This window comes from Coffea arabica, chromosome 6c (assembly GCF_036785885.1).
Source record: "Coffea arabica cultivar ET-39 chromosome 6c, Coffea Arabica ET-39 HiFi, whole genome shotgun sequence".
NCBI classification, from domain to species: domain Eukaryota; kingdom Viridiplantae; phylum Streptophyta; class Magnoliopsida; order Gentianales; family Rubiaceae; genus Coffea; species Coffea arabica.
Window position 1 is genome coordinate 62069634 of NC_092320.1, and position 24396 is coordinate 62094029.

The window sequence follows — 24396 nt, forward strand, 5'->3', positions numbered from 1 at the left end:
TTTTTCTTTTTTAATTTTAATGTAATTGCTTTGAAGTATTATTATAATGGCTAATTGCAAAAGACACCTCTAAACTATCACTTACTTAAACTTTGCGCCAAAAGCTATTAATTGTAGCAATGTAGTGCCGTAACATCAAATTGAATTGTTGTAGGAGTGAGAATCGGTTGGTAAAATTGTGAATCCATTAGACTGAATCAGTTTCCCATTTTTATCCATTTGAATTTGCGACCAAAATTTAATCAATTTTATTTTTGCCAAATTAAAATCAAATTGAATTAAAATTGAAAATCAATTTCAATAATCGATTAACTGGTTTCAGCCAGTTTCATATTTGGTACCAAACTACAAAAATGGGTTTGTTGTTAATATCTAAAAAAACGTATATCATATGATTTACTAATATTTTAAAACTAAGAAAAAGTTATTATTCATAAACTATAAAGAAGTGGATTGCATCTATATAAATTGTATACCCTATGGATTACGCATCAAGAAAATTAAGTATTAGGCATTAATACTACTTTATATATTATGCTAGACTATATTATTTTTATTTTGATTATTAGAAAGGTGTTATTATAATTATTCATAACTGATGAGATAGTCAATAATTAGTAGTCAATATGTATATGAATTTATATAACCGTAATAAGTTCTAAGGTTTGACATAGAGAATATAAATCTCAAGACATAAAAAATAAAGAATAAACAATAAAGATATTATATATCGAAAAATGAAAAAATGAAATCATTTTTTGGTTTAAATCAAAATTGAGGATCTAAAACAAAAATCAAATTGAAATCGAAGCCACTGAAATCAAATTCACCAAATTCAATTAACCAAATTTAATACATGGGTGGAAATTCGATAAATCCATCTAATCCTCACCTCTAATTTATTGCACATTAAACAACTAGTTGGAAGTATGGTTAATTTGAGAACATTATAGTTTGACACACCAATCTTTATTAGTGGCAGATCCTTGAATTTTTTACTCATCTAAAAATATAAAGATGTTTATTTGAACTTTCTGTGTTAGTACAAGGATATAGTTGTGAGTACAACAAATAATAAGGGATTGTTGCATGGTTAACATGGCTAGAAAAGAAGTTAATAGGGTGTCACCAATATATAAGAAATTGTCATTAATAATTCTCAATCTTAATAACTATTATTTATTGAAATGATTACCTTGGACCAAAGGGTATTTTAGTAAAACTAATTTAGGTAGTGCAAAAGTAAATTCATTTTGAAAATAGCTACAAAAATTTATAATTTTGGATGACTTTGAGTAGTATTTAACAAATTGATAGCATAAGGCACTAAACTACCATGATTGATAAATTATGGCATGAAGTATAAATTGATAATAATTCAAGGATACATATGTTACAATGAAATCTTGCTATTATTTGCATACTGTAGTAATACTCAGTGCAAAAGATGGCTTGGAACTAAATGCCAAATGCAATGGCAGGTCTCCTGAATGGGTCAGATTTGGTCATACATGACCCAACAACAATGCCCAACAAGTTTATTGTATTTACAGAAATATCATTCTTCCCGGAGAACCAAGAAGTCTGGTCAGGTGCTCTTTAAGCATCTTTTAGTTTTTTCAGTGAAGGATATATGTATCATTCTTGACGGAGAACCAAAGACATCAAGTTTAGTTTAAGCATTTTTTTTTTTTAATGAAGGATATGTGTTTCAATAGTAATCCTTGGATTACTTGCCACAAATTGTTGTCGCTAATTATCGTCATTTGGCACATTTGCATGCATATATATAGTGGATACACTTCTCAGTTTCTCAGTTTGTGATACATGAAAATTTTAGAAATCGATATGTATTGATATTCTCCTTCTTTTGTAAGCTTAATCTATCATATAATCATAATAGTACTTAATACTTGTGGTAGTATCGCAGTAACATACCATTTATTTGGTTTTGAAACAGAAGGATTGTGAAGATATATTTTGATTACTATTGCTTTACTTTGTAGCTGTGTCTTAAAGATTTAAAAAACCAAGCAATATAACACAAATTGGAATTATGCATTTGATCGTTTTGCAAACCTCAAAATAAGATTGTAGACTTTTATTTGTCCTTGTGATACCACGCTTGATTCCCCATTTTGAACCTTATGGTTTGTATATGGATTTGATCTTTATTTTGCAACTTTTATCTAATGTCAAGATGAACATAGATTAGGTTATTTGGGCTGAAATGAACATATTTGCGATAATATTTTAAAAAATGATTAATTGTAACAATTTTTTTTTATATAAGTGAGAGAACTTAAATTAACATCTCTTACTTAGAATCCGTTCCATCTTACCACCCCAACTCAACCCAACCCTTTCATCTTACCATTCAACTCAACCCAATCCTCTCTTGATTAATTGCAACCAGAGCACTGTGCTATTCATGTATAAATAGATAAGATTAGAAAATGATCATACTTTTTGTTCTCATCTTTTTTCTCTACTGCCTCCAAGTGATAAATCTCACACCCCTCATTTCCTATTATATTCTTTCATGTTGTCGTAAAAACTAGTTTTCATTTGGATTAGCTATTTTTTGGGATATTTTTAAATATTTTACTGTAACAATGTAGGTAAAAATTTTTACTGTAAATATTTTTAATGGTGTTTTTGGGGCATTTTTGAAAATATATTTTGGGATATTTTTAAATTTTAATAAGATATTTATAAAATCTTACAACCACTCACCACTACCCCTCCCCTCCCACCCTCTCCCACCACCCCCTCCCTCTCCCCCCTCTCTGGTTGCAGGTCGTGATCAGAAAATGGTGCCTGCCCATGACCAAATCTGGTCGCGAGTCTCGACCAGACCTAGTCTAGTCGCCATGGCCAGCGACCAGAGAGAGGGAGAGGGGGCGGGGGGCAGCGAGAGAGACGTGGAGAAGGGAGGAAGAGGGAGTAGGAAAAAAGAGCAGAGAAAAGGGATGGGAAGAAAGAGGAGGAGGAAGAAGGAGGGAGGAGATCGAGAGGGAGACTGGGCGGCGGATGGTAGTGTGTTTTTGGTGGTTGGCAATGGTGGTGTATTTTTCTTTTTTTTTTTTTTAATATTTGGAGTTGTTTTTTATATATTGTATGGATATAATGTTTTGGAGTTATTTTATTTGTGTATTATTGTAACATTGTATATGAAAAACTTGTTTTTAAAAAATTGAGGAATCCAAACAGAGTATTTTAGAATTCATTATTGGTTTGAATTTTCTATTTAATGAGCCAATTATTGAATTTGACAATGATTTAATTATCATTTATGTTGAACTTATACGAACTTCTATCTAGTTTACTTGGTATCTATTAATTTATCAATTGATAAATTCCAAATTTCATAGATTAGTTATTATCCGGATCTCCAAATTTCGATACCAAATAGTAAGTCATTTGAGATTCATATTTGGACCCTTTTATGTCCAGCTCCAGCAAACTACATGCATGAAAGGCTTTAGCTTTGGCATTATTGACAGCATTTTTAATACCAAAAAATTTTTGGAAAGCACCAATATGATCCTTCTCAAGTCAAATCAGCTAGCTTCATAAATTGACTTGATAAGGGTCATTATAGCTTTTTGATGACTACTTTTCCTACTTGCTTAAATCTTGCAGCGATGCAAGTAGTTTCATTAAGCAATCATTGATCACTATAGCGGGCATTATTGCATCATTGAGGGTTGGTGCCATCTTTTACCATCTTTGATTAATTGCATATTTGACATTTTGGCATTTCGTTTCTCTTCTCATTCTTTATTTTTTCATTGGGGCACATTCCTTTAAATTTCTGTTTTCTCTTCTTTTTTTTTCAATTCTTTCCTTTGGCAAGAGGAATTCTCTTTGTCATTTTCACACTGCAATTCTTTATCGTCAAGAAACAAATTTGGTACAACAAATTTGAGGTATCATTGCTCATCCATAAGGAGATTCACCAAACCATTGTCGCTTGATGGCTTGATGCACGAGCTCACGTCAACTTAACATTTCACTTGAAAATGTGGGATAAGGCATAGTACATGCTACAAATAGTAATTCACTAGAATAAATCTGTTATACACTGACAGTGTAAACACTATCAAGAAAATGAAGGCATGACACATATGTAATATTTGAATTTCAAATTTAAATTCGACTTATATATCATGCATCCAATGATAAAAATATATACACTGTCAGTATATAAAATATTAATCCATTTCACTAATCCCTGTTACATATACACTTCATTAAATACCACAAGCTTTTCATTTGGCAACAAATACTAGTACTATCATAATTGAAACAGCAAGGCATTAGCTAAAAGTTGCCATGGAAATGAATATTCTGTTGCTAATTTCGAGAAATCACAGAAGTTGTAGGGATAAAATGGGAATCTAAGAAAAAGACGCAGCAGTCACCCGCTCACCTTTAAGGCTTTAAGCCTCTGAGCTGTTGGTTCTTGATTTCCAATTTTGTTCCTTTGTCTGCATTATTTGACTTATTAATTCTTATTTGACCACGCGCTTCAGAAGTAGTACCACACGGTTCAAAGCAAATAAATTGATTTTTTTTTGGGTCAAACGCAAAGCAAATAAATTGATGGTGAGACATAATTCATTATTTCAGATCTTCTAGATCTTCAACTTTTTATTATTATTATTATTATTATTATTATTATTATTATTATTATTTCAGATGGAATTTATTTGAAATTGAATGAGTAAAATTGGCTGCAAGATTTAATTTTCATTGAATAATAAAATTAGCTGCATTTTTTTTTTCTGTTGTGGCTACATCTATTATATTATATATTGTATTGCCTGGTGCAATTGGAGTGACAATTAAAAAGGCCCTAAATTTGAGTATACACAATACATATGCTCTATAAAACATAAAATAATTTACGTGTAAAGGCTTATATGTTTTTTGGTTAAGCTAGTTTTAAACGATTTTGTTCCTTTTTTGGTAGATTAAGGCAGGTTTGGGGTTGCGGTGCATTTACCAAAAAAAAAAAAAAAACTCCTAAAGTATTTGCTAAATAATTTTTCGTAACTCAAAGAATCTAATTTTTGATAATTTAAAAATATTTTTGTTAAAAAAATTTGTATCAGAAGTATTTCTTTATAAATCACCGCAACCGCTAACTAACGCAAACTTGGCTTAATTAAATTAGTTTTGCCATTGACCTGTTGTCTTTTTTCATTAATAAATATGTTGGATGAGCAACTCCTGAAATTCGGACATAAGTCGTACCTAGAACACGCGGTTTCTTAAGCACGTACAGATCTCATGCAGGCAGAACCGTAGACCTACCACCATTCTGTTCGCTTGCTTACTTTTCATTGATTTTTGAAAAGCTAATACTCGTATAAGTTGAATGCTTCTAGCATTTCAATTGACATAACTTTCCTTTTTGGATTAACATTGCTTACTTCCTTCTTAGGGTCAACGGTTTTGAAAAGTTGAATTCTAAAATGTTGGGTGGAATTTGGAAACTAAATGAAGTGATCATATTGGTTGTCTTTTTTTTAGTCTTTCACAAATGTTAGAGAAAACGCGCACACACCACTAAGCTCAAACGACGCAGAAGGCATCGCTAAAATCGACCCACAAGAACAATCTAAGGGGGACTCACAGAGAAACCCCATCCGGTCAATTGGTGACAAGAAGGGCTCCCCATGGACCTTAAACCCAGAATAACTACCCCACGATCTTTCGATGTGGGATGGTGCACCCATCCCCCTCCCGCGCACACCCTGGCCAGAAGTCCGGTTTTTTTCTTTCACAAATGTTAGAGAAAACGCACACACACCACTAAGCTCAAACGACGCAGAAGACATCGCTAAAATCGGCCCACAAGAACAGTCTAAGGGGGACCCACAGAGAAACTCCATCCAGCCAATTGGTGACAGGAAGAGCTCCCCATGAACTTTAAACCCAAAGTAACTACCTCACGATCATATTGCTTGTCTTGATAGGCACTTTTATGGTTTTAATTTGCAGTGGTAGGGTAGCCTATGATCAGATAAATAGCTATAAATAGAGTGAAGCTATTCCATGGTAGTCCTTTTTGTTCGTTTGCTCTATTAACATCTTAAGACTCAAAAGAGTATTCTTGTTAACAAATACAACTCATTAAGCACATTCTTGATACCATCTAAGCTTAATTTGTTGCTACAAAAAACTTTGAAAAACTGCCCTCTTAGACTCCCCAAGATGTCAATCAATTTAGTGGAATCTACATATTAGAACTCGTATAGATGAGAAATTAAGAGAAGGTTGAAAAAAATTATCACTTCATTAGTAATTGTACGAATATTTGCTATACTAACGTTGTGAAATATTATCGATACTAGTATGCTTAAATTTACGACATGTGCAAAAAATGAAATTTCTGATTTGAATACGGAAAAGTTATCGTGATTTTAGAAAATTTTAAAGGACAATATATACAAGAATAATCTTTCATTATAGTAAATGCAGATGGTACAAATTGTCCCTTTACTATCTAGAATTTCTCATTCTAGCAACTAAAATTTTCACTTAACCCTTGTTTGATAACCCAATTCGGTACTTAAATTTAATGGATTCAGATCTTAATATATTCAGATGTTTGATAACCACAAATTGAACATTTGAATTAATTAAGTGATACTGAATTTTCTAGGCAAAACTTGCTCCCAAAATTAAGTGATAAACTAATCATTTATCACTGAATGTGATATTTACTCAAATGTATTAGATTTAATACTTAACAATTTAATAATTTAATGGATTCAGATTTCAGTTTTATTAAACACACCCTTAGTCAAAATGGTCATTGACCAAACTAATCCACAATTTTTGTGACCGAAAAGCGTGTATATTCACTAATTAAGTGATTAAAAGTGAAAGTTTTTTTTTAATTAGTTGAATCACTAAAAACACTTTTTTATTAGTTAAATAACTATTTTGGCTAAGTTCAGCTGCACTAATAGATTTTAAAAATGTGATATGTCTAAACGATAGATATAAATATAAAAACTCCTAAAAAATCAGAAAGTAAACCATTTTTTATTGGTTCGTAAATAGTTTAGAGTAAGATTTTACTTTCGATAATGAATTTGGTGACGCAAACAAAGCATTGTTTAAACAACGGGATTGTGTATGGACAAAGGATGAAGAGACCGGAGAAAAAGGAATGAGGCCACGTCCTCTTATACAACTGCTATAGCCCACGAGTCAAGATCTCATTTTGAAATTGAGGCCCATAGCTCATGGACCAGCCCAAGTACCTGTGCCCAAATGCCATAGTTCCCAAGAATCTTCCTTTCGATTGGGTGGGGTTCTAATTCCGGGGCTTCAGTTTTCCAGAACCAAAAGTCTCCATTGAATCCGGAGCAGAGAGATTCAGAGCTCGAAGCAAAATGGCAGATGAAGCAAACAGAAAGGTGATTAATTGTCCCATTTTCTTTGTTTGTTTACAAGACTTTGCTTCACATAAAATTTGCTGTAATCTCTGACATTCTTTCTGTTCCTATGGTGAAATAGGCTTTTCTTGAGATCCAGAGCCGCATGATTGAAAGTACAGCAAAGTTGAAGCAGGTATTTGACCAATTAAGGTTGATGTTTTAGTAAATTTTGTTAGTTTGAACTTGAGATGCTAGCCCTTTTTGACTGTTATTGCCCAGCCCCAGAATTTTTAATTCTGCAGCTGCAGAAGTTTAATGGTTGATCTTGTCTACCATATGTTCGGTAAATGTACTGAATTGGATTTAATGGTTAACTGGGTTTGAGAATGCCTAATGTTGATTAAATTTTCTGGGTTTCAGACTTTCAGTTGTTTTTGTTTAATTTGAATAATAGCATCTGTTTAAAGCATGAGCTTCAATCGAGAACGCAGACCGGATAGAATCCCCAACACTGCCTAACTTCTTGTCCGTCTTTGGCTTTACCTTTACTGGTCCAGCAAGAAGGAACTTTTTTCCAAGGCAAAGTTTTTTTCTTTGTCTTTGAAATTAAAAGGGTGTTTACTTTGATAGTTTATGTAATTCACTTCGTTTTAGATTTTTCTCAGTGTGCTTGTCTGATTTGGAACATAATTTAGCGTAAGATTTGGATGTAATGAGATGGTCGAATATAGGCCCTTGTATGTGTTGACCCCTTTTCATGTCCATTTTAATGTTTTACTCCCTTCATTCTGATTTTATAATCTTTTCTGGGTTAAAGATATTCTTTTGAATGTCACTAAACTTGTGTACACCAGTAAAGTGATGTTCTTTCTCTTGTTTTCTTTTACTTAGTTTCAGAATCAGATAAGAAGTAAAGAAGGGGAAAAGAAGCGTGCATATTTGACCTTGGAGGAACTGCGTCAATTGTTGGACGATACTAATACATACAAATCCATAGGTTCGATAATTGAACTAAATTTCCCAATGAATAAATGCTGAAACACCTATGGTAGAATATTTTGGTGATTTCGTTATTCTTTTCTTCTTTTAGTGCTGTACTTTTGTTACATTTCACTACATTCACTGTACAGGTTGGTGATTTCTCAATTCATGCTACCTGGTAGTGCTAGTTTATTATATTGTTTCAGAAAAGAAAGCAAGCTTGATTAGGAAGAATAAGTAAGGACAAAGAATGGTGGTGCACGTGCTTTTGGCTCTTGGATAAGATGGTTTAACCATGTATAAATTACCAACCAATCCTTTTAATTCACTTAGAGGAGGGTCTGATTCCTTTTTAAGTATTTGCACTCTCATGTCTAATGAAGATTTAAGTTAAATTTGGTCCTAAATAAAGTTTGTTATAGATGACTAAAATGATATATTTCAAAGAAAGTTATAAAATTTGAAATTATTAAATCTTTGTGGATCTTGAATTTTATCCTTTTCTGCTTTCTAAATTATTATTATTTTTTTTGAATTCTGCAGGGAGAACGTGAGTTCATTTACTCCGGATGTTCTTTCAGTTGGATGGATCTCTATTGTCCTTGTTTTTTGAGCTTCAACGGATAGATGCAACTTGTTTTACATAATTTTGTTTTCTTTCATCATCTTAGTCTCTGAAACTTTTCTGTTTTCTTCCTGCCAAATCACTATCACCAGGTTTGTATTGGAGCCCAAATCAGTTTTAATGGATGAACAAGAGCAAAAGCTCAAGGATAGTGAAGCTGCAATATCAGCATTAGAGGTTGTCTTTTCTTTTCTGCTTTATTTTTTGCTTTATTTTTTTTTAAAATGACCATGCCAAGCGGTTCTTATCGATATTACCTGCTTATATTTTCTTGTGATGATGAAATTGCGCAACTTATGCTGAAACCTATAATATGGCCATTTTTTAGGTAAGGTATTTTGATTTAATGATGAACCAAATTTGCCCCAAATAGGGAGGAGGACCCTGCAAAAGTACATCCAGAAGGATGCATTCCTGTGAAAACTCAACTGGTTACTCTTTAAGCATAACACATGCTGGTCAACTCCCCATTTAACACTGATTTCCAGTTGGCTTTGTTGTTCTCTACTGTCCTCCTCCTACCGCTAACTAAGAACATTAGCTACAACTTTAAGAATGTTAGATATGCAGAGCAGCCTTGAAGCTGAAGCAGTCTCCCATCATCTCCCACTTAAAGAGTGCGGAAGGGTTGACTTTTAAGAGATTACTTTTGCACTTTAGTAAATATTTCTCTTTGACATATCCATGTTGCTGGAACTGGATTATTACCGGCTAGGTACCTAAGCTTCCGCTATGGTTGAGTTACATCCATATAGGTTTATAATGTAGATCCTTATGGGCGTACAGATTTTCAACTTTAGGTCCATGGTACTTATCTGTGCATTCACTAATAGGTGTTGTATGCTTTATTCTGGTAAGCTGATCCATGGTGATTGTAATCGATCTTCACGAAACATTTTAGCAAAGAACCAAGACAAAAATTTTAAATCGTATGTCTGGTAACCGACTAATTGTTTTTTATTGGCCACTGGACAGAAATCCAAGGAATACTTAGAAAAGCAGATAGCAGAGGTGGAGAACAACCTGAGAGAGCTGCTGCAACAAGATCCTGGTCTTGCTCGTCAAATAATGTCCATGTCTGTGTAATGTAATTCTAGTGTACCGAAATTTGTGGGCATATCGTTTTATCCATTGTGACTGTTGCCATATTATGTATTTTCTCACATGTAAAAACCAATAAAGACTGAAGTTGTGATAAAAGACAAAATCTGATATAGACATGGGAGTTAGCAGAACTTCGCTAACCCAAAAGGGGTAAATTTGGCTTAATTTCTAATTCTACACGTTTTTGTGAAAATATCAGCATTAGCAGGTTTACAATCATCACTAGAATATGAGTACATTGTCCTCTTCCTCTTGGAAAACTTGCTATATTTGCTGAGAAAATTGTCTGCAGCTCTAAAAGTCAAAGGCAATCATTCTTCTTTACTGCACAAGTTAAAATTCTCCTATACTTGTCTAATCTAGTACTCGGACCCAGAGTTCTTTGATTTATTAGTATAACAGTTTTCTGCCAAACACATGCTGTCAAATTTATTAGTTCTTTGATTTTAGAAAGCACTTTTAACTTTACTTTAAAAAAAAAAAAAAAAATTTAGAACACTGGGTTTCGTGTATGTTTTTACACCATGAATAATTAATTAATAATGAATTCTATCATAACAAAAAAATTTTGGCACCTCTCATGGTGGACGACAAGGGACCTCTGTAATTTCTTGCCAGATTCTCAGATAAGGTGAAACCTATGGTGAATGAGTAATTCAATTAGAAATCCTATTTTTTTTTTCTTTTTTGGTTTTTGTGACCTTTAAATCCACGATATATACTCCCTTTTGGCTTATAATCAGAGTCTCCCACTGAAGCGAATGACTTCTTTCTGGAAAACACATGTTTGTTTGGACAACAAGAATTTGAGGTAAAAATTTCAGATTTTGTTTTGCTTGCATCATACACACAATTCCCAATTACCTTTTTATCTCATATACATCACATCACACAATGTGCTACAGTAACTAAACCAAATAAATCATTCAAATAAATTCTTATCCAAACAATGAGTTTACCCGTTTGCTTATCAGGAGTACCATGTGTGCGTGCTGACTGCTGACAAAACAAATTCACATATATAGAAAAGGATGACAGTACTTTAAATTTTCCTGCACTGATGATTAACATGTGTTTAATGTGGCTATCTTAGTTGAAACTACCATTGACAACATTGGATTGCAATTTTGTGAATTTTTTGTAGAAAAATATATTGTAACGATTTGACGTATATGAAGTGAAAAGATGATTAAAAAATCCATTTACAGAAAACGTACAAATTTTTTGAAAAAAAATTGCAATCCAAACAAGGTAAATTTGGAAGTAGAAGAGGAAATTGGTAGGCAAAAGTCCTCATTTGTTTAAGTTTGTCCCTTCCAGGTGTGGGTAAAGTATATATCAACAATGGGAACTTGTCATTCTCTTTGAGTTTTGATGTTCGCAATAGAAAAAGAAAATAAATATGTGAAGACAAATCTCCCAAGGAACTGCCTTATTAAAGATCTTTCTTCACACACAACAGCCAACTGCCTTAATATGATCTCGATGAATGCCATATTAGATTGTTTTATTCTATATTTCAAGTGGTCGAAAAATTGAAATTTTTGGGAAGGAATCTTCATCAATTGTCAATATAATTGATGGGAAAATTCATGGTGGTTATATCTCCTTTAGAACTATGTGTAGTGGAGACTAAAACTTAACAAAATTTTAAAAATGTATTTTTTTAGTCCGTTTATCAATTGTGAAACTGACAAAAAAATTTGTCATTTTAGTTTTCACATATTTCTCAAGTAATGATAATTGCTTGACCCTTCATCCAAAAATCTTGTACTTGTTTATTGGTCTTTCTATATATAGAAAGTTATGCAGAAATTACTTTATCCAAGTCTGAATTACCATAAATGTCACTAGGCAATCAAAAACAAATTATACATGGAGCCCTTGCATGTGTTTATTTTCATCTTCCTTTCTTGCTTAAGTGCAATTTTATTCTCAAGAAAATAAAAAACCAACTCCACTTACAACTAGAGTTGTAAATGAATCAAATCGAATCGAACTTTTCACAGTTCGAGCTCGATTCGAAATTTTGGAATCGAACTCCAATTCAAATTCGAATCCTCTACCAGTTCAAAATCTAAGTTCAAGCTCAATTCAATTTAATTCTTCAATGTTTAATATTAAATTATCACTGATACATATATAATATCTATATAATAAAATAATAATTACATAATTTTATATAAAATATTAACAAATATTTGAAATAAAATTTTTTCGAATCAAATCGAGCCTTAACAAGTCAAATATCTACAAGTTCGAACTCAATTCGATATTTTAAACAAATCCTAATTCCTATTTAATTATGCAGTAGGGCTAATAGGTTTTTAACATCAATATCGACAGCAACAACCATTATCCACGTCAGATATATCTCTTGAAGAAATTATAGAATTACTAACTGCTAATACATATCGATTTCAACAGGAGACACATATGAGAATTAGAAGGATGGAGGATGGAATGTGTCAATTGGCATTTACAGTGAGTCAATTGATTTCTCCAATTTGTGAAGAATAACCCTCACAGATCATTATCGACCTTAAGGAAGATGAGAGTGCAATTATCCTGACAAGTGATATGGAATTGCAAGAGTCTTAAGAAGAAGGATCTAAAGATGCAGTTGAAAAGGAAGTTGAAGAGAAAGAAATGAAATCGCAACCTCGAGTCGTTCAAGTAAATGAATCTAGTGAACAATTCCCAATTATGGTGACACCTCCTCCTTTTCCTAACCAACATTCTCCTAACTCTTATTCTGTACTTTCTGTTAGTGAGATTGATATTGTTATATTAGAAGCTTCTGAATTTCATGGCACGAATAAGTTAGGAGTTGCTATGGTCAAATATTTTGAATTGGTAATTACTCGTGATGGAGGAGTGAGTAAAGAATTTCGGTTATTGTTTGCTTGTTTGATGCCATCTACTAGTCAATGGAAGAAAGTAATTCATAGTTTTAAGGATCACTCTATTTATGAGCGTTATCAGGATTATATGGAGAATGAAACACTGAAACGAGCTATGAGATTTTATCCTCCTTGAACAAACATGGCAATGTCTAGTAAAAAATATTAAAAAGATGCTTATTGGGAGGCAACCCAATTCACTTTTTAATTCATTTTTATTATTAGTTTTATTATGTTTATCTTAGATTTTTTATATTTGGTGTATTTAATTTTCGCTTTTGATGTTTCAATGGTCAAAAAACTTCCTCCCGACAAAGGCGTGCCCATGCCTAACTGATTGGAGAGCTCATGTTTCAATTTCAGAAATTTCAAAAGACAACTAGACAACAAGATGTGCTCACGTCTTGAGGGCACGTTGACCCTCGTGCAAATTTTAACTCCAAGATCAGAAGACTACAAAGCAACAAGACATGCCCATGTCTTGCTCTAATAAAAGGGGAGGAAAAAAAAAACCGAAACCCTAACTATTCTCTCTCTTTTCTTTTCTTTCTTTTTCCTTCATCTCTTTCTTTCTTTTCATTTTTTCCTCTCCCTCTTGCATTCCAGATTGAGCACTCCTTGCTGTCGCCATTCAGAAGTTGTCTCCGAGTTCGAATGTCATCGCCACTACTCGCCTTTGCCATTTGTGGTTAGCGCTGTGTCCATTCCATCTATTGTACTCCTTCTTTTGCCCTCACCTATAGCTGCCATGCTCCCTCTCGTTGATTAGGAAAGTTTCGTTGTCTCTTTTTCCTTTTCTATTACTCTTTATTTCTTGCATTGGAGACAATGTAAGGTTTAGATGTGGAGGGGTAGTATATGAAAAAGTGCCAGTGTAGACATTTTTGCTGGAATTTTCTGTTCAATTTTTTTAAATTTTATCTAATTTTTGCCATGTCTTTGTGTATTTTTGTGGTTATTCTTAATAAACAATGGCTAGTTGTCTCAAATTGTACAATTACAAAAATTTTATGTGCTAATATATTAAGTATGACATGGTAAGGTCATTTGAAAATTTGAGAATTTGTGACTTTTGCAATTTTCGATTAACTCTTTTAAGTATTGTAAATATTTTTCTGACATTTTTCATTTAAATTGGTTCAGCTATTAATCTCAACTCTTCATGTTTGAGAAGTGAAGCGGGTTTATGTGTCTTTGATTTTTATTTTGATACTTATTTGTAAATCGTATTTGGCTATACTCTGCTAGTTATCGCTATCTAATAATCGGGGATTTTCACCAAAAGTGTTGACTTTCGCGTCAAGAAGTGGCAATAGCTATGAGTATATGGCTCTTAAACGATGAGAGTTGAGTAACCAAACTCCTTCATTTAGTAGATATTGGAATTCGCATCAAAGGACTTGAATGGTTAAGGACTAAACATTTCTCCTGAAAAAAATTAGGAGAAAAAAAAGAGGCTTAAGTATAGGAACATCTTTGAAAAAAAAAATAGAGAGAGTGTATGCGAATATGAGAATATGTTACTTGTTGTATTAGCCTGTTGATCAATGGGTTTAATGTTAAGATTTTGCTTAATAGTCGAACCATTTGCTAACAAATGTTGGTTGAATATTTTATGTCCTTAGATTAGTTAATCAGGAATTGGAAGAGATCTTGATTTTAAAAGCTAATCGGAGAGATATTTCTTGGAATTTAGCCACTAATACTTGACACGTGTTTAATTGTATCTTAACAATGGGTGATTTAAACGATAGTTGTTATTTGAGCTCAATTGCTTAATTGGCTGTTCTCATGCTTGAGGACAAGCATGATCTCGGTTTGGGATAAATTGATAGAGTGCAAAATTGCTATTCAATTTATGATTATTTTCCCTTGATTTTAGCCAAATATTGTATTAATTGATAGATTCTACTTATATTTGATTAATGATGCTAATTGTAGTTAAATAAGTAAAATGTGATTAAAAGGAGCAATTTTCCAGCATGTTAAGAGTTAATTTGGTGGTGGCACGATCGGACCTGGTTTCAAACCTAGAAGACTCAGAAATTTATTGCGCATGAGGATTTCCAAGTCCGAGTCAAGCTCCGGACGTTGGATGAAGATTTGGAAAATTTTTATTATATTTATTAGTAGTACTATTGGATTAGGAAACGTGGAAGATTATCTTTTGTAGGTTATTTTTTTAATTAGAAAAGTATTTTATTATTATTCAGTAGTTGATACGAAGTAGGAAACTATGGAGAATTGGTCGATTCCTGTTTGATCAGTACCTCCAAAAAGACAATTGCCTCAAGGACTCTTAGCTTAGAATAAGGGAGAAACAGCCACTTTGGTTCGTTGTTGTTCATAGCCGCAAACCGTCTAGCAATGGTAAAACCTTTGGCGTTGGAGATTTTCCAAGCAATATACAACTAAATTTCTTTTTTCTAGTAGAGAAATAACGAAGGATTTTGATAATCTACATTTGTGAGATCTAATTATTTTTATTAATTTCTTTATTCATTAGTATTCATATGTTTTCTAATTTAATTTCTTATGTTGTTTTGTTGTTTGAATATCAAGGGTCCTATATTTAATTCAACTTAGTAAACTAATGTCAATTAAGATAGTTAAATCCATAATTGTTTAATTGTTTTAAATTAGTGGCGACTAGCATGATTGGTTTAATGTTAGAAAAACATATGATCTATTTGAAATAAATCCTGGTAGTGTGTTTATTGATTAAAACAGAGCTTTTCTAGTTTCTAATGCAATCATGAAATTAAATTCTACGTGCATACTTGGGTTGTTTCTTGATTAGGGAAGTAGTTAATGGGCGTATCTTAACTATCGAGACGGTAAAGAAAAATTGGTTGTTATCGCGTGTTTGGAAACTATAACCTGTTTATTAATAAATAGATAAAATAATTCTTACATTGATGATTAATTGTATGAACCACTTTTGAAGTTATATCGTCGGCTAGAGCTTGTCAATCCTTGATTTTAATTTAATTCACTTTCAATTAATTACTTTTATTTTTGTCAAGTATTTTATTTTAATTTTAATTTTTCCGAAACCCCCTTTTTGTTCTTATTTGGAAAGAAATGAATTTTTCTCAATCCTGGTGGAGATGACCCTATTCATCACTATACACAAAATTTTATTTTTCTTGAGTAAGTTTTTATTATTACACAGGTTCGACACTTGTTATTTAACCTAAATTGATTGATTTAAGGCTAGTTGTCCCTAATTGGTAAAACAAAATCGAAATTTAAAGGACAAAATGTATTTCTGCTAGAGACCAAATTGGTCTAACTCCCAGGGATCCGTTTCGATACATGGTATCTTTAATATTTCGGAAGGAAAGGGATAAAAAGAAAGAATAAAATGGGTCAACAGATGTTTAAACCTTTAATTTAAGATGAGGACACAAGACCTTTCGCCTGTGTATTCAATTATGAGTGCAAAAAATTAACATGTCGACATTACTAGTTGAAGAAAGGGAAAAAAAAAAAAAAAACTTCTCAACCGAAGATGGTATTAAAGGATAGTGTAATCTGAACATGATTTGGTATATCAGTCTGCAGATATACCAACCACAGGATATTTATTACTAGTTGTTGAAGCAAGGAGGAGGAGAAAGACAACCGAACTGAAGCTAGTATTAAAGGATGGTAGCTGGCCATGATTTGGTATATCAATTTTATTTGACAACGAGATCCAAATGGGATATGTTAATATCAGCTTGGCAAAATTCATAGCAATGAAAATAGGTTTAAACAAATGAGACCGTGAACCACAACTCTCCGACTGTTAGCACTCAAAAGCCCTAGTTTCTTGTTCTAACTATAACTATTGCTGTCTCGTGCCTGTCATGTTCCCTACTAATATTCACACTTAGACATGTTTAACCACGTAAAACCAATAAAATTGGCAACATCTGAATGAGAAATCCTAGGAGAATATGCGTAAAGATCTTCCATCATGTTTGAGTCTTGTAACTTGTTTGAAACTCCCTGTAATTAGAAAAATGTAAGAGAAAAAGGAGGGATAATTTTGTTCTCAAAAGAAGGAAACTCTACCTGTATTATGAGATTTCGGAGAAAGACGACCGACCAATACGCAAAGAAGAACATCGCTCCGTGCTTTCTCCATTAGAAGAAGTGGCATCAATTTAAATTGATTTCCTGTCTACTGACTATTTACTATTTAGACAACAATTTGTGTCCCATATGCATCATTTCTAAATTTCTAACTGTTTGAATTGACAAAAAAAAAAATAAAAATAAAAATGAAGGAAGCAATTCATCATAAGTGTTACTTCGGCCTTAACTGCTGTTTGGTTTTAATTGTTGGTTGGATTTTGTTTGTCCATGTCTCTTTATTTATTTGACTAATTTCACTTTGTGAATCAGTTTTATTGTACTGATTGTAATGTATATTTTTGCTACTTGAGAATAAATTTTAACTTACCCAAAAAATCATAAGTGTTAATTAATATAGGACTGTCCAAATATTCTGTCCATATCAGTTTTCCTTCTTCAATGCAGAACTTAAAATCATCAAAATCAATTAACCATTCACTCAGAAAACTAAAGCATCAGACACAATCCTCCTGCAATCACCATCATCATAGTTATCAGAAAGAATTCGCATACCCATACAACACCCAATATCTAATAACTTAAGTCCTGTCATTAATGTTGTTTCATGTTATTGTTAAGTAATTTGCCATTTAGTACCGAGCATAATGATTAAACAACTTTCTTGTTTTCTCTTTAATTTTATATTGTCTCTCAGGAGGAGATAATGTTAAATTGCAGCTTGTGAACTGATCAATATATGAAAAACCAAATAAAAATAAAAAGTTCAACATTTACAAACGTAAATTATTACAGAGCATGCAGCAATATTTGAACACCATTTTGGGGTTGGAGCAGCAAAATTTGTGTTGGTGAATAGATATAATCTGGGGAGATGGTGAAGGCATAAATTTGCAAAATCATCGAGACTGCTATCTTAGCCTCATTGATTGCAAAATCTGCTCCCACACATATTCGAGGTCCTAAGCTGAAGGGCAGAAATGCTGCTCGATTATTTTTGGTAGCTGAAGCAATACCTTGGGAGAATCTTTCTGGGTCGAAAAGCAGTACATCTTTACCCTATATATTAGGGTCATGGTGAACTGCTGACGTTGGAAAAGATACTCTTATGCCGGCCGGAAGGATGAGATTCCCTAGTTTTGCTCCTTTCTTGGTTACTCTTCTGTTGAGCAGTAATGGAGGATATAGTCTCAAAGACTCGTTGATGAGCATGCTCACCTGCTCCCAGGACATGGAAACCCTTTGTTAAAGGATAATCCCAAAGAATTATTCTTCAGGCAAAACATATTTTTTTCCCAACTTTCTCATAGCTTTTAGCTTCATTTTCTAAGGTGCACCTTGCAGAATATACTATTTTTGTAAAGGCTGATACTAATTGGAGCTAAAGTTAAGTGGAAATTACATGTATTTCTGTGAGGTAAATCTTTCTAGCACTTGAAGCTTGGCCTTCATATAAAGACTTGACAGGTGTCGAGCCTGTGCAATAATAATTATTAAAAAGTTTCAATTACCACAACAATTAATTATAGAACATATCCAAGTACTCGAGCAGGGACCCTAGGTGTGCAATGGGTTACTTGATTCACCCTGTTCCCGAAGAGTTTGTTTGATCCGATATACCAAAATTGTCTATAAAAGTATTAAATTTGCATACAATGGCAAGTAGGGTCGATTCTACAGGGAACGGGTAGGAAGTTGTTTCTTCCAAAGTCAATAAAACAAAATTGGGGGATATTTAATGGAATGAAAATGAAAATAAAATAAACAAAATTCAAAAGCTAACTCGTCAAGTATAATTCACTAAAAATAGCAATTAGCAACATTCTATCGAAAGGATCAACTTTTTAGGTACGGTCTAATTAAATGATTATCAATGCAAAGATATTTCACTCATTCGTCATTAGGTTGGTTATAGCTATCAACAAGCTCTGACAGTCAGTTTTTCCTTACTTTTTCGATAACCAATGTACAACCGTTGACTGCTTCTCTAACCAGAAAACAATCCTAGATACGACCATAGGAATTTAATTTTCCAGTTGCATTAACACTAGAAAAACCCAACCCTAACCAATAAACATGCTAAGAGAGTTTATTTAAATTAGATCTTACGTTTCCCCAACATAAAGCCAATTATGATGGTTGTCACTAATTATCAACTAAACGAATAATTACGGATTCAATTTAGTTAATGTGACAGTAGGCTATTAGATTAAGTCAAATATTCGGCCGTTGATACTTAATTAATAAAATAACCATAAACAGTTAATCCAGGAAACGCACGAATAGTAACGGATTGGAAGAAATAGTGAAAGTTCGATTAGATCTCATAGATGTTATGGACCGTGCCTTCGCATCGACCTTTAGGTAGCGGAGAAATCTAGCCGCTCCTCATCATATCAATCTCGCGTGATTTGATTGATTCCATCCACACAATTACCACAGAGTTAGGAGAGATGAAGTAACGAAGAAACAAAAGAGAAAGTCTTGCTTCTTTTCTTGTTTCGTGTCCGTCTGGAAAAAGTAAAGAAAAGGTCTAAAAGAAAGTCGTCAAAAGCAAAACAGAGAGCAAATCGTCTACCCAGGGATACAAGAAACTAAAGCTCATCTCCTAATCCCACGTGAACTGGCTTTTCTGCCAATTCTCCCAAGGAAGCCGCCGAAAGAAAAAGAGACTCCCTACTTTCTCTAGAACTAAAATCTTATCCTCTGCACCTCTGCAGCCCACAAGAAAAATAGCTGCTCCTTTGATTTCCTAATCCCCCACTTTTTCTATCAATCCCTCGGGGTCCGTCTTTTAGACTATTGCCCCTAATTCTCCTCCTTATTGGTTGCTACCAATCCGCTGGAAATTGTTGCTTTTTTGTTCTGACGCACTTCCAACAGCATCCAGCAGGAATAAAGGTAAGTTTTGTTAACTAGTCCCGCGGTTCGTCTTTGAGGCGTCTTTTTATAGTTTCTAGCGTGGGCATGCCCTGAAATAAAAGTCTTCTGAAAATCTGCCTCGATAGATCATTTTTTACACCAATCGCCTACAATTTACACAAATATCAAATATGAGCAAAGTCTCGATGCTTAGCATAATAAGTAGCCAAAAGTATGACCAAATAACAGCATATTAGGTGCCCAATTATTGCTCTATCAAATCCCCCCACACCTAGACAATGATTGTCCTCAAGTATTTCGAAATTCAGAAGTACAATCAAGATAGCAACGGTTATGCAGTGATCCACACTAATACAAGCATCCCGCATTCCTGACAGTGTCACCAAAGTTAGAACACACTGGACAGGTGGTTATCCAAAGAATATGAATAGTAATACTCGTCACCTTCAAAAAAATGTATAGATACTAGGAACGCTCAAATCAACATCACAGAATGACATTACCATAGGCTTGCACATTTATCACATCTCCACCACTCAAAAGTGAACTCAATACAAAAATCAAAGGGACTTTAATAGGGTTGTAATGGGGCCTAGGCAAAAGGCGAGATAAAAAGATAAAAAGAGGGTGTAATATGTCAAGAGAATGTCCGATATCCACTTGCATAACCTTAACGCTTTACTAGAAAAATTTCACAAGTAAGGCATTTCCATTTGCTATACTCACTGTGCGAGTGTTGAAACTCTTTTCTCTCTCTTTTTTTTGAAAGGGCGCCTTGCAAGGCGTGGGCACGCCTTGGAGGTCAGAATAGCATATTCACCAGTTTGTCGACATTTTCTCCCCCTTTTCTCTTTTTTTTTTTTCTTTTTTTTTTCCAATCTCAGATGCACAGAAGTAGTACCATACAACTTCTATTCTGACAACACTTGCGACCTTAGATTTATTTGCCATGCAACAAACAATGAAATTCAAACATCTCTTAACGACACAAGGTTGAACAAGAAAGTCTAAAAAAAAAAGTTTCAAGTTATCAAACACGGCTAACCAACAAAGGAGAAGGATAAAAACTCAAATTGATTCACTATTAGGAGACAAGATAAAGGCATGGTTTGTAAAAAGTTAAAGAAGGTTAAATCCTAAATGCCCTTATCATTTCATATGCATCCAATTCAACATAATGTGGCCTCGACATATACAAAATAGCAAGTTCTAGAATGACAAAATGGGGTGCGATACCCACTGAATCAAACAAAACTGGAGCAAAACATGCTTCATATAAGGCTCAAAAGCTCACCAGTGTCTCAAGAGTCGATTAAGTCTAGCACATTCAACATTCAACGATATTGCCAAGGGAAAACAAAATGCATAGCTAGCATATATGACCACATACACGTGCACTTTGATTGTGCAATCCATCATAACAACATGCTTTAGCAGTTAACAATTGTAGAATTAAAGAAGTCAATTAACTACACTTTTTTTCTGTTTGTTCCATTTTTTTCCTTTTTTTTTGTTCTTCTTTTTTTTTTAAGAAAAAAAAAATAGAAGCCATCCCCCATACACCTAGAACCTATAGTGTTCTCAATGTAGCAAAGACAAATAGAGTTTAAGTATAAAGGGGCGAAACTTCCCTGACAGCCGAGACGACGCAGCGAAAGCATCAAGGGAGAGGAGGATGAGGCAGTTGGAATCCAATATGAGTAAAGAAAGTTGCCTGATTCTCTGTCTGAATACGGGCAAAAACCTGCAGCACTGCGAGACGGCCATCCAGTCCCTCAACTCGCTCGCCTAGTTCACGGACAGAATCTTGGGGGGCACGGTATTGGGAATCCCAAGCAGGAGGAGCGTGGTAGAAGAACACCCGTCTGATCAGTGCGGGGGGGTGAACCAGTAGGGGAAACAGTAGGAGGAACCCGGGGTTGTGACCCGCCATCATCGGGAGGCGTTATCTGATATACATCTCTCACTTTGAAAATAACCCTCATCCTCTCTAAGCTACGCAAATCCAAGGGCTCAATCGCGCGAATTAGAGTGAACTTGTGTTCTTTGTCGAGGTCAAGCAATTCCAACAGAATGATCAAGTGAGTAATGAGTGAGCCCATAATCACCGGCTTATGTCATTTTTTGAATGATGGATTGCATTTGAGTGGCAACCCAACACCCAAAGTTGACATGTACCTTGTTGCGCATGCACCAAAGAAAATAGAATTCGGCCTTGGCAAGGGTGTCGGAGGAATCCTTCTGGCCTGAGAAATTGTAGACTAAGAACCTGTGGATAACCTTTAAGACCGGATCCTTAAGATGAGAGGTCTTGGACTGACTCGGATCATAGAGTTGTGGGTCCGTGGACCACTCCCTCCATATATCAATATAGTCACTAGCAAAGGGTCTGGTGTAATCACACGTACTGTTGATATACATCTCGAAGGAAAGAGTATCCCCATTGACAAACTCCAAATTCAGATTAAAGTCATTAATTGACATATCCTGCGGGATACCCCTTAATCTAAATTTAATCAGCTCCGGCTCATCCAAAGTAATGAATTCGTTTTTATAGAACTCAAAAGTGGAGTAAAATTCATAACATAGCTCCTCAAATGTAGGATAGTCAATGACCAAGTACCGCTCCTAACCAATTGTAGAGAACAACTGTTCAACTTCTCGTGTAATGTGCAAATGATCCAGGGTTGGGACATGAAAACACTTACACGGAGCAAAAGGATGTGGCAACAAGATAGTCAATCAGTCATTTTGTTCCGGTGTAAGGTCAGTGATTGGCTCCCCTCAAGTCCTAGGGGATATAGTATTTTTAGAGAGACCTAAATGAGACCGAGTGGAGGGTTGAATTGGGGCTCGCCTCTTACGAGATTAGGATCCAGATGGACCAAGGGACGTGGGAGTCTGACCACGTGCTTTTTTCAGAGGCATGTGGAGACCACAAAAATGAATATAAATAGGCACAGAAACAACGAGGCAACCACCAAATGGGGAAAGGGGATCCCACCAGAATAATGACAAGGCAAATAGACAGAAAAATGCCCCACTGGCATCACTTAGCAACTAATAGTAAAGATAAGCAGATCCGAGACCCCAAAAATGAAATTAACAATCAATTATAATCAACAAAGGGATGAATCACCAGCCACGTGTACCAAATCTCAGACCCACCAGAACCCACAATTATTGCAAGCCCAAATTCGAGTCAAATATAGTAGCAAGACTCCAAATTCGAATTACCAGTGACAAAAAATAGTAAAATAGGGGTACCACTTTGCCATGCTGGAGGAGACCGCGGGAGAGATGCACGGCAAGAGAGAGGGTCATGAGGAAGACGCACGAGAGTTGGGGAGCGCTGGGCGCGTTGTGCACAGAGGAAGATGCACGCTTAGTCGCGCGTCTATTGGTGAAGCGCGCTGTGCATGGTTAGGAGGCATTGTGGTTGGTAGTGGAGTGGTGCGCGCTCTGGGCAGGGTGCGGTTGAACGATAGCGGCTGTGAATAGCGAAGACTGGAGCGGCGTTGATCTGGTTGGCGGAGCGAGTAGGCAAGCAGGCAGCAATGACGTGCGGGATGCGCTACGGGTGAGCATCGTTAGTGGGCGGCGGAGAGAAGCCGCTGAGGTGCGGCCCACGAGGACGATGGCGCGGGCTGGAGTGGCAGAGAGAGAACAGTGGCGCGCGATAGAAGGAGAGAAATGGAAGGCGACACGACGGTGGTGCGGGATGCAGAGCGACGACGGACAAACAAGAAAAGGGAAAAGAAAGATATTGATCCAAGACAAAATAAAGGAAATGGAAAAGTAGAAACTAAGACAAAGGAAATTGAAAAGATCAGACAAGACAGGAAAAGAGAAAAGTAGAAAAGTGGGGTTAGAGAGGGTCCTGGTCAATTTTTGACTTTCGTTGTCGCAAAGGTTGGAAGGCGTGGGCACGCCTTGGAGGTCGAGGTCTTCTGTCTGTCGTGGTGTAATATGTCCGACATGATCTGCTCTGTGGCGTGGGCACACCTTGGAGGTCGAGGTCTTCTGTTTACCAAATTTTACAAATGTCCATGTGCGGTGAGTACAAGACGCGGGCACGCCTTGTAACATGAAGTCTTCTGCCCACAAATTTGTACCCCCGACCCAGAATAAAACTGCACAGAAACACCCATGACCTACAATACAGATTGTTTGTCAATAGGAACCTAAACCCACTGATCTTGAGCAAACAAATATGAAATAAAACATAATTGAAATCCTTGGATTGCCTTCCAAGTAAGGCATTTCTTTAATGTCTTTGGTTAGACATAGTAATGGCTAGTTAAGCCGCACAATTTGGATCGTCAAGATATATAATCTCTACTTGCTCACTATTAAACCCCTCATAATAGGGTTTAACTCGTTGACCATTTATCACGAACTTTTTATTGGTCTTTAA

General features: G+C 34.9%; 1 protein-coding gene across 1 annotated transcript; it reads left to right on the forward strand.

Annotated features, from left to right (window-relative positions):
- Window positions 1-7289: 7289 nt before the first annotated feature.
- Window positions 7290-10265, forward strand: LOC113692289 (prefoldin subunit 1-like). The gene is made up of 6 exons (XM_072053999.1): window positions 7290-7439; window positions 7540-7593; window positions 8292-8397; window positions 8925-8931; window positions 9099-9183; window positions 9982-10265. Exons 1-6 carry the CDS (start codon window positions 7416-7418, stop codon window positions 10090-10092), a joined length of 387 nt encoding a protein of 128 aa, XP_071910100.1. The 5' UTR covers window positions 7290-7415; the 3' UTR covers window positions 10093-10265.
- Window positions 10266-24396: the final 14131 nt, after the last annotated feature.

Excerpts from the sequence above, each read along its gene's own strand:
- LOC113692289 (XM_072053999.1), top strand. The coding sequence starts at position 7,416 with ATGGCAGATGAAGCAAACAGAAAG. Across the intron at positions 7,440-7,539 it reads CAGATGAAGCAAACAGAAAG|GCTTTTCTTGAGATCCAGAG; the intron begins GTGATTAATTGT and ends ATGGTGAAATAG. Across the intron at positions 9,184-9,981 it reads CTGCAATATCAGCATTAGAG|AAATCCAAGGAATACTTAGA; the intron begins GTTGTCTTTTCT and ends GCCACTGGACAG.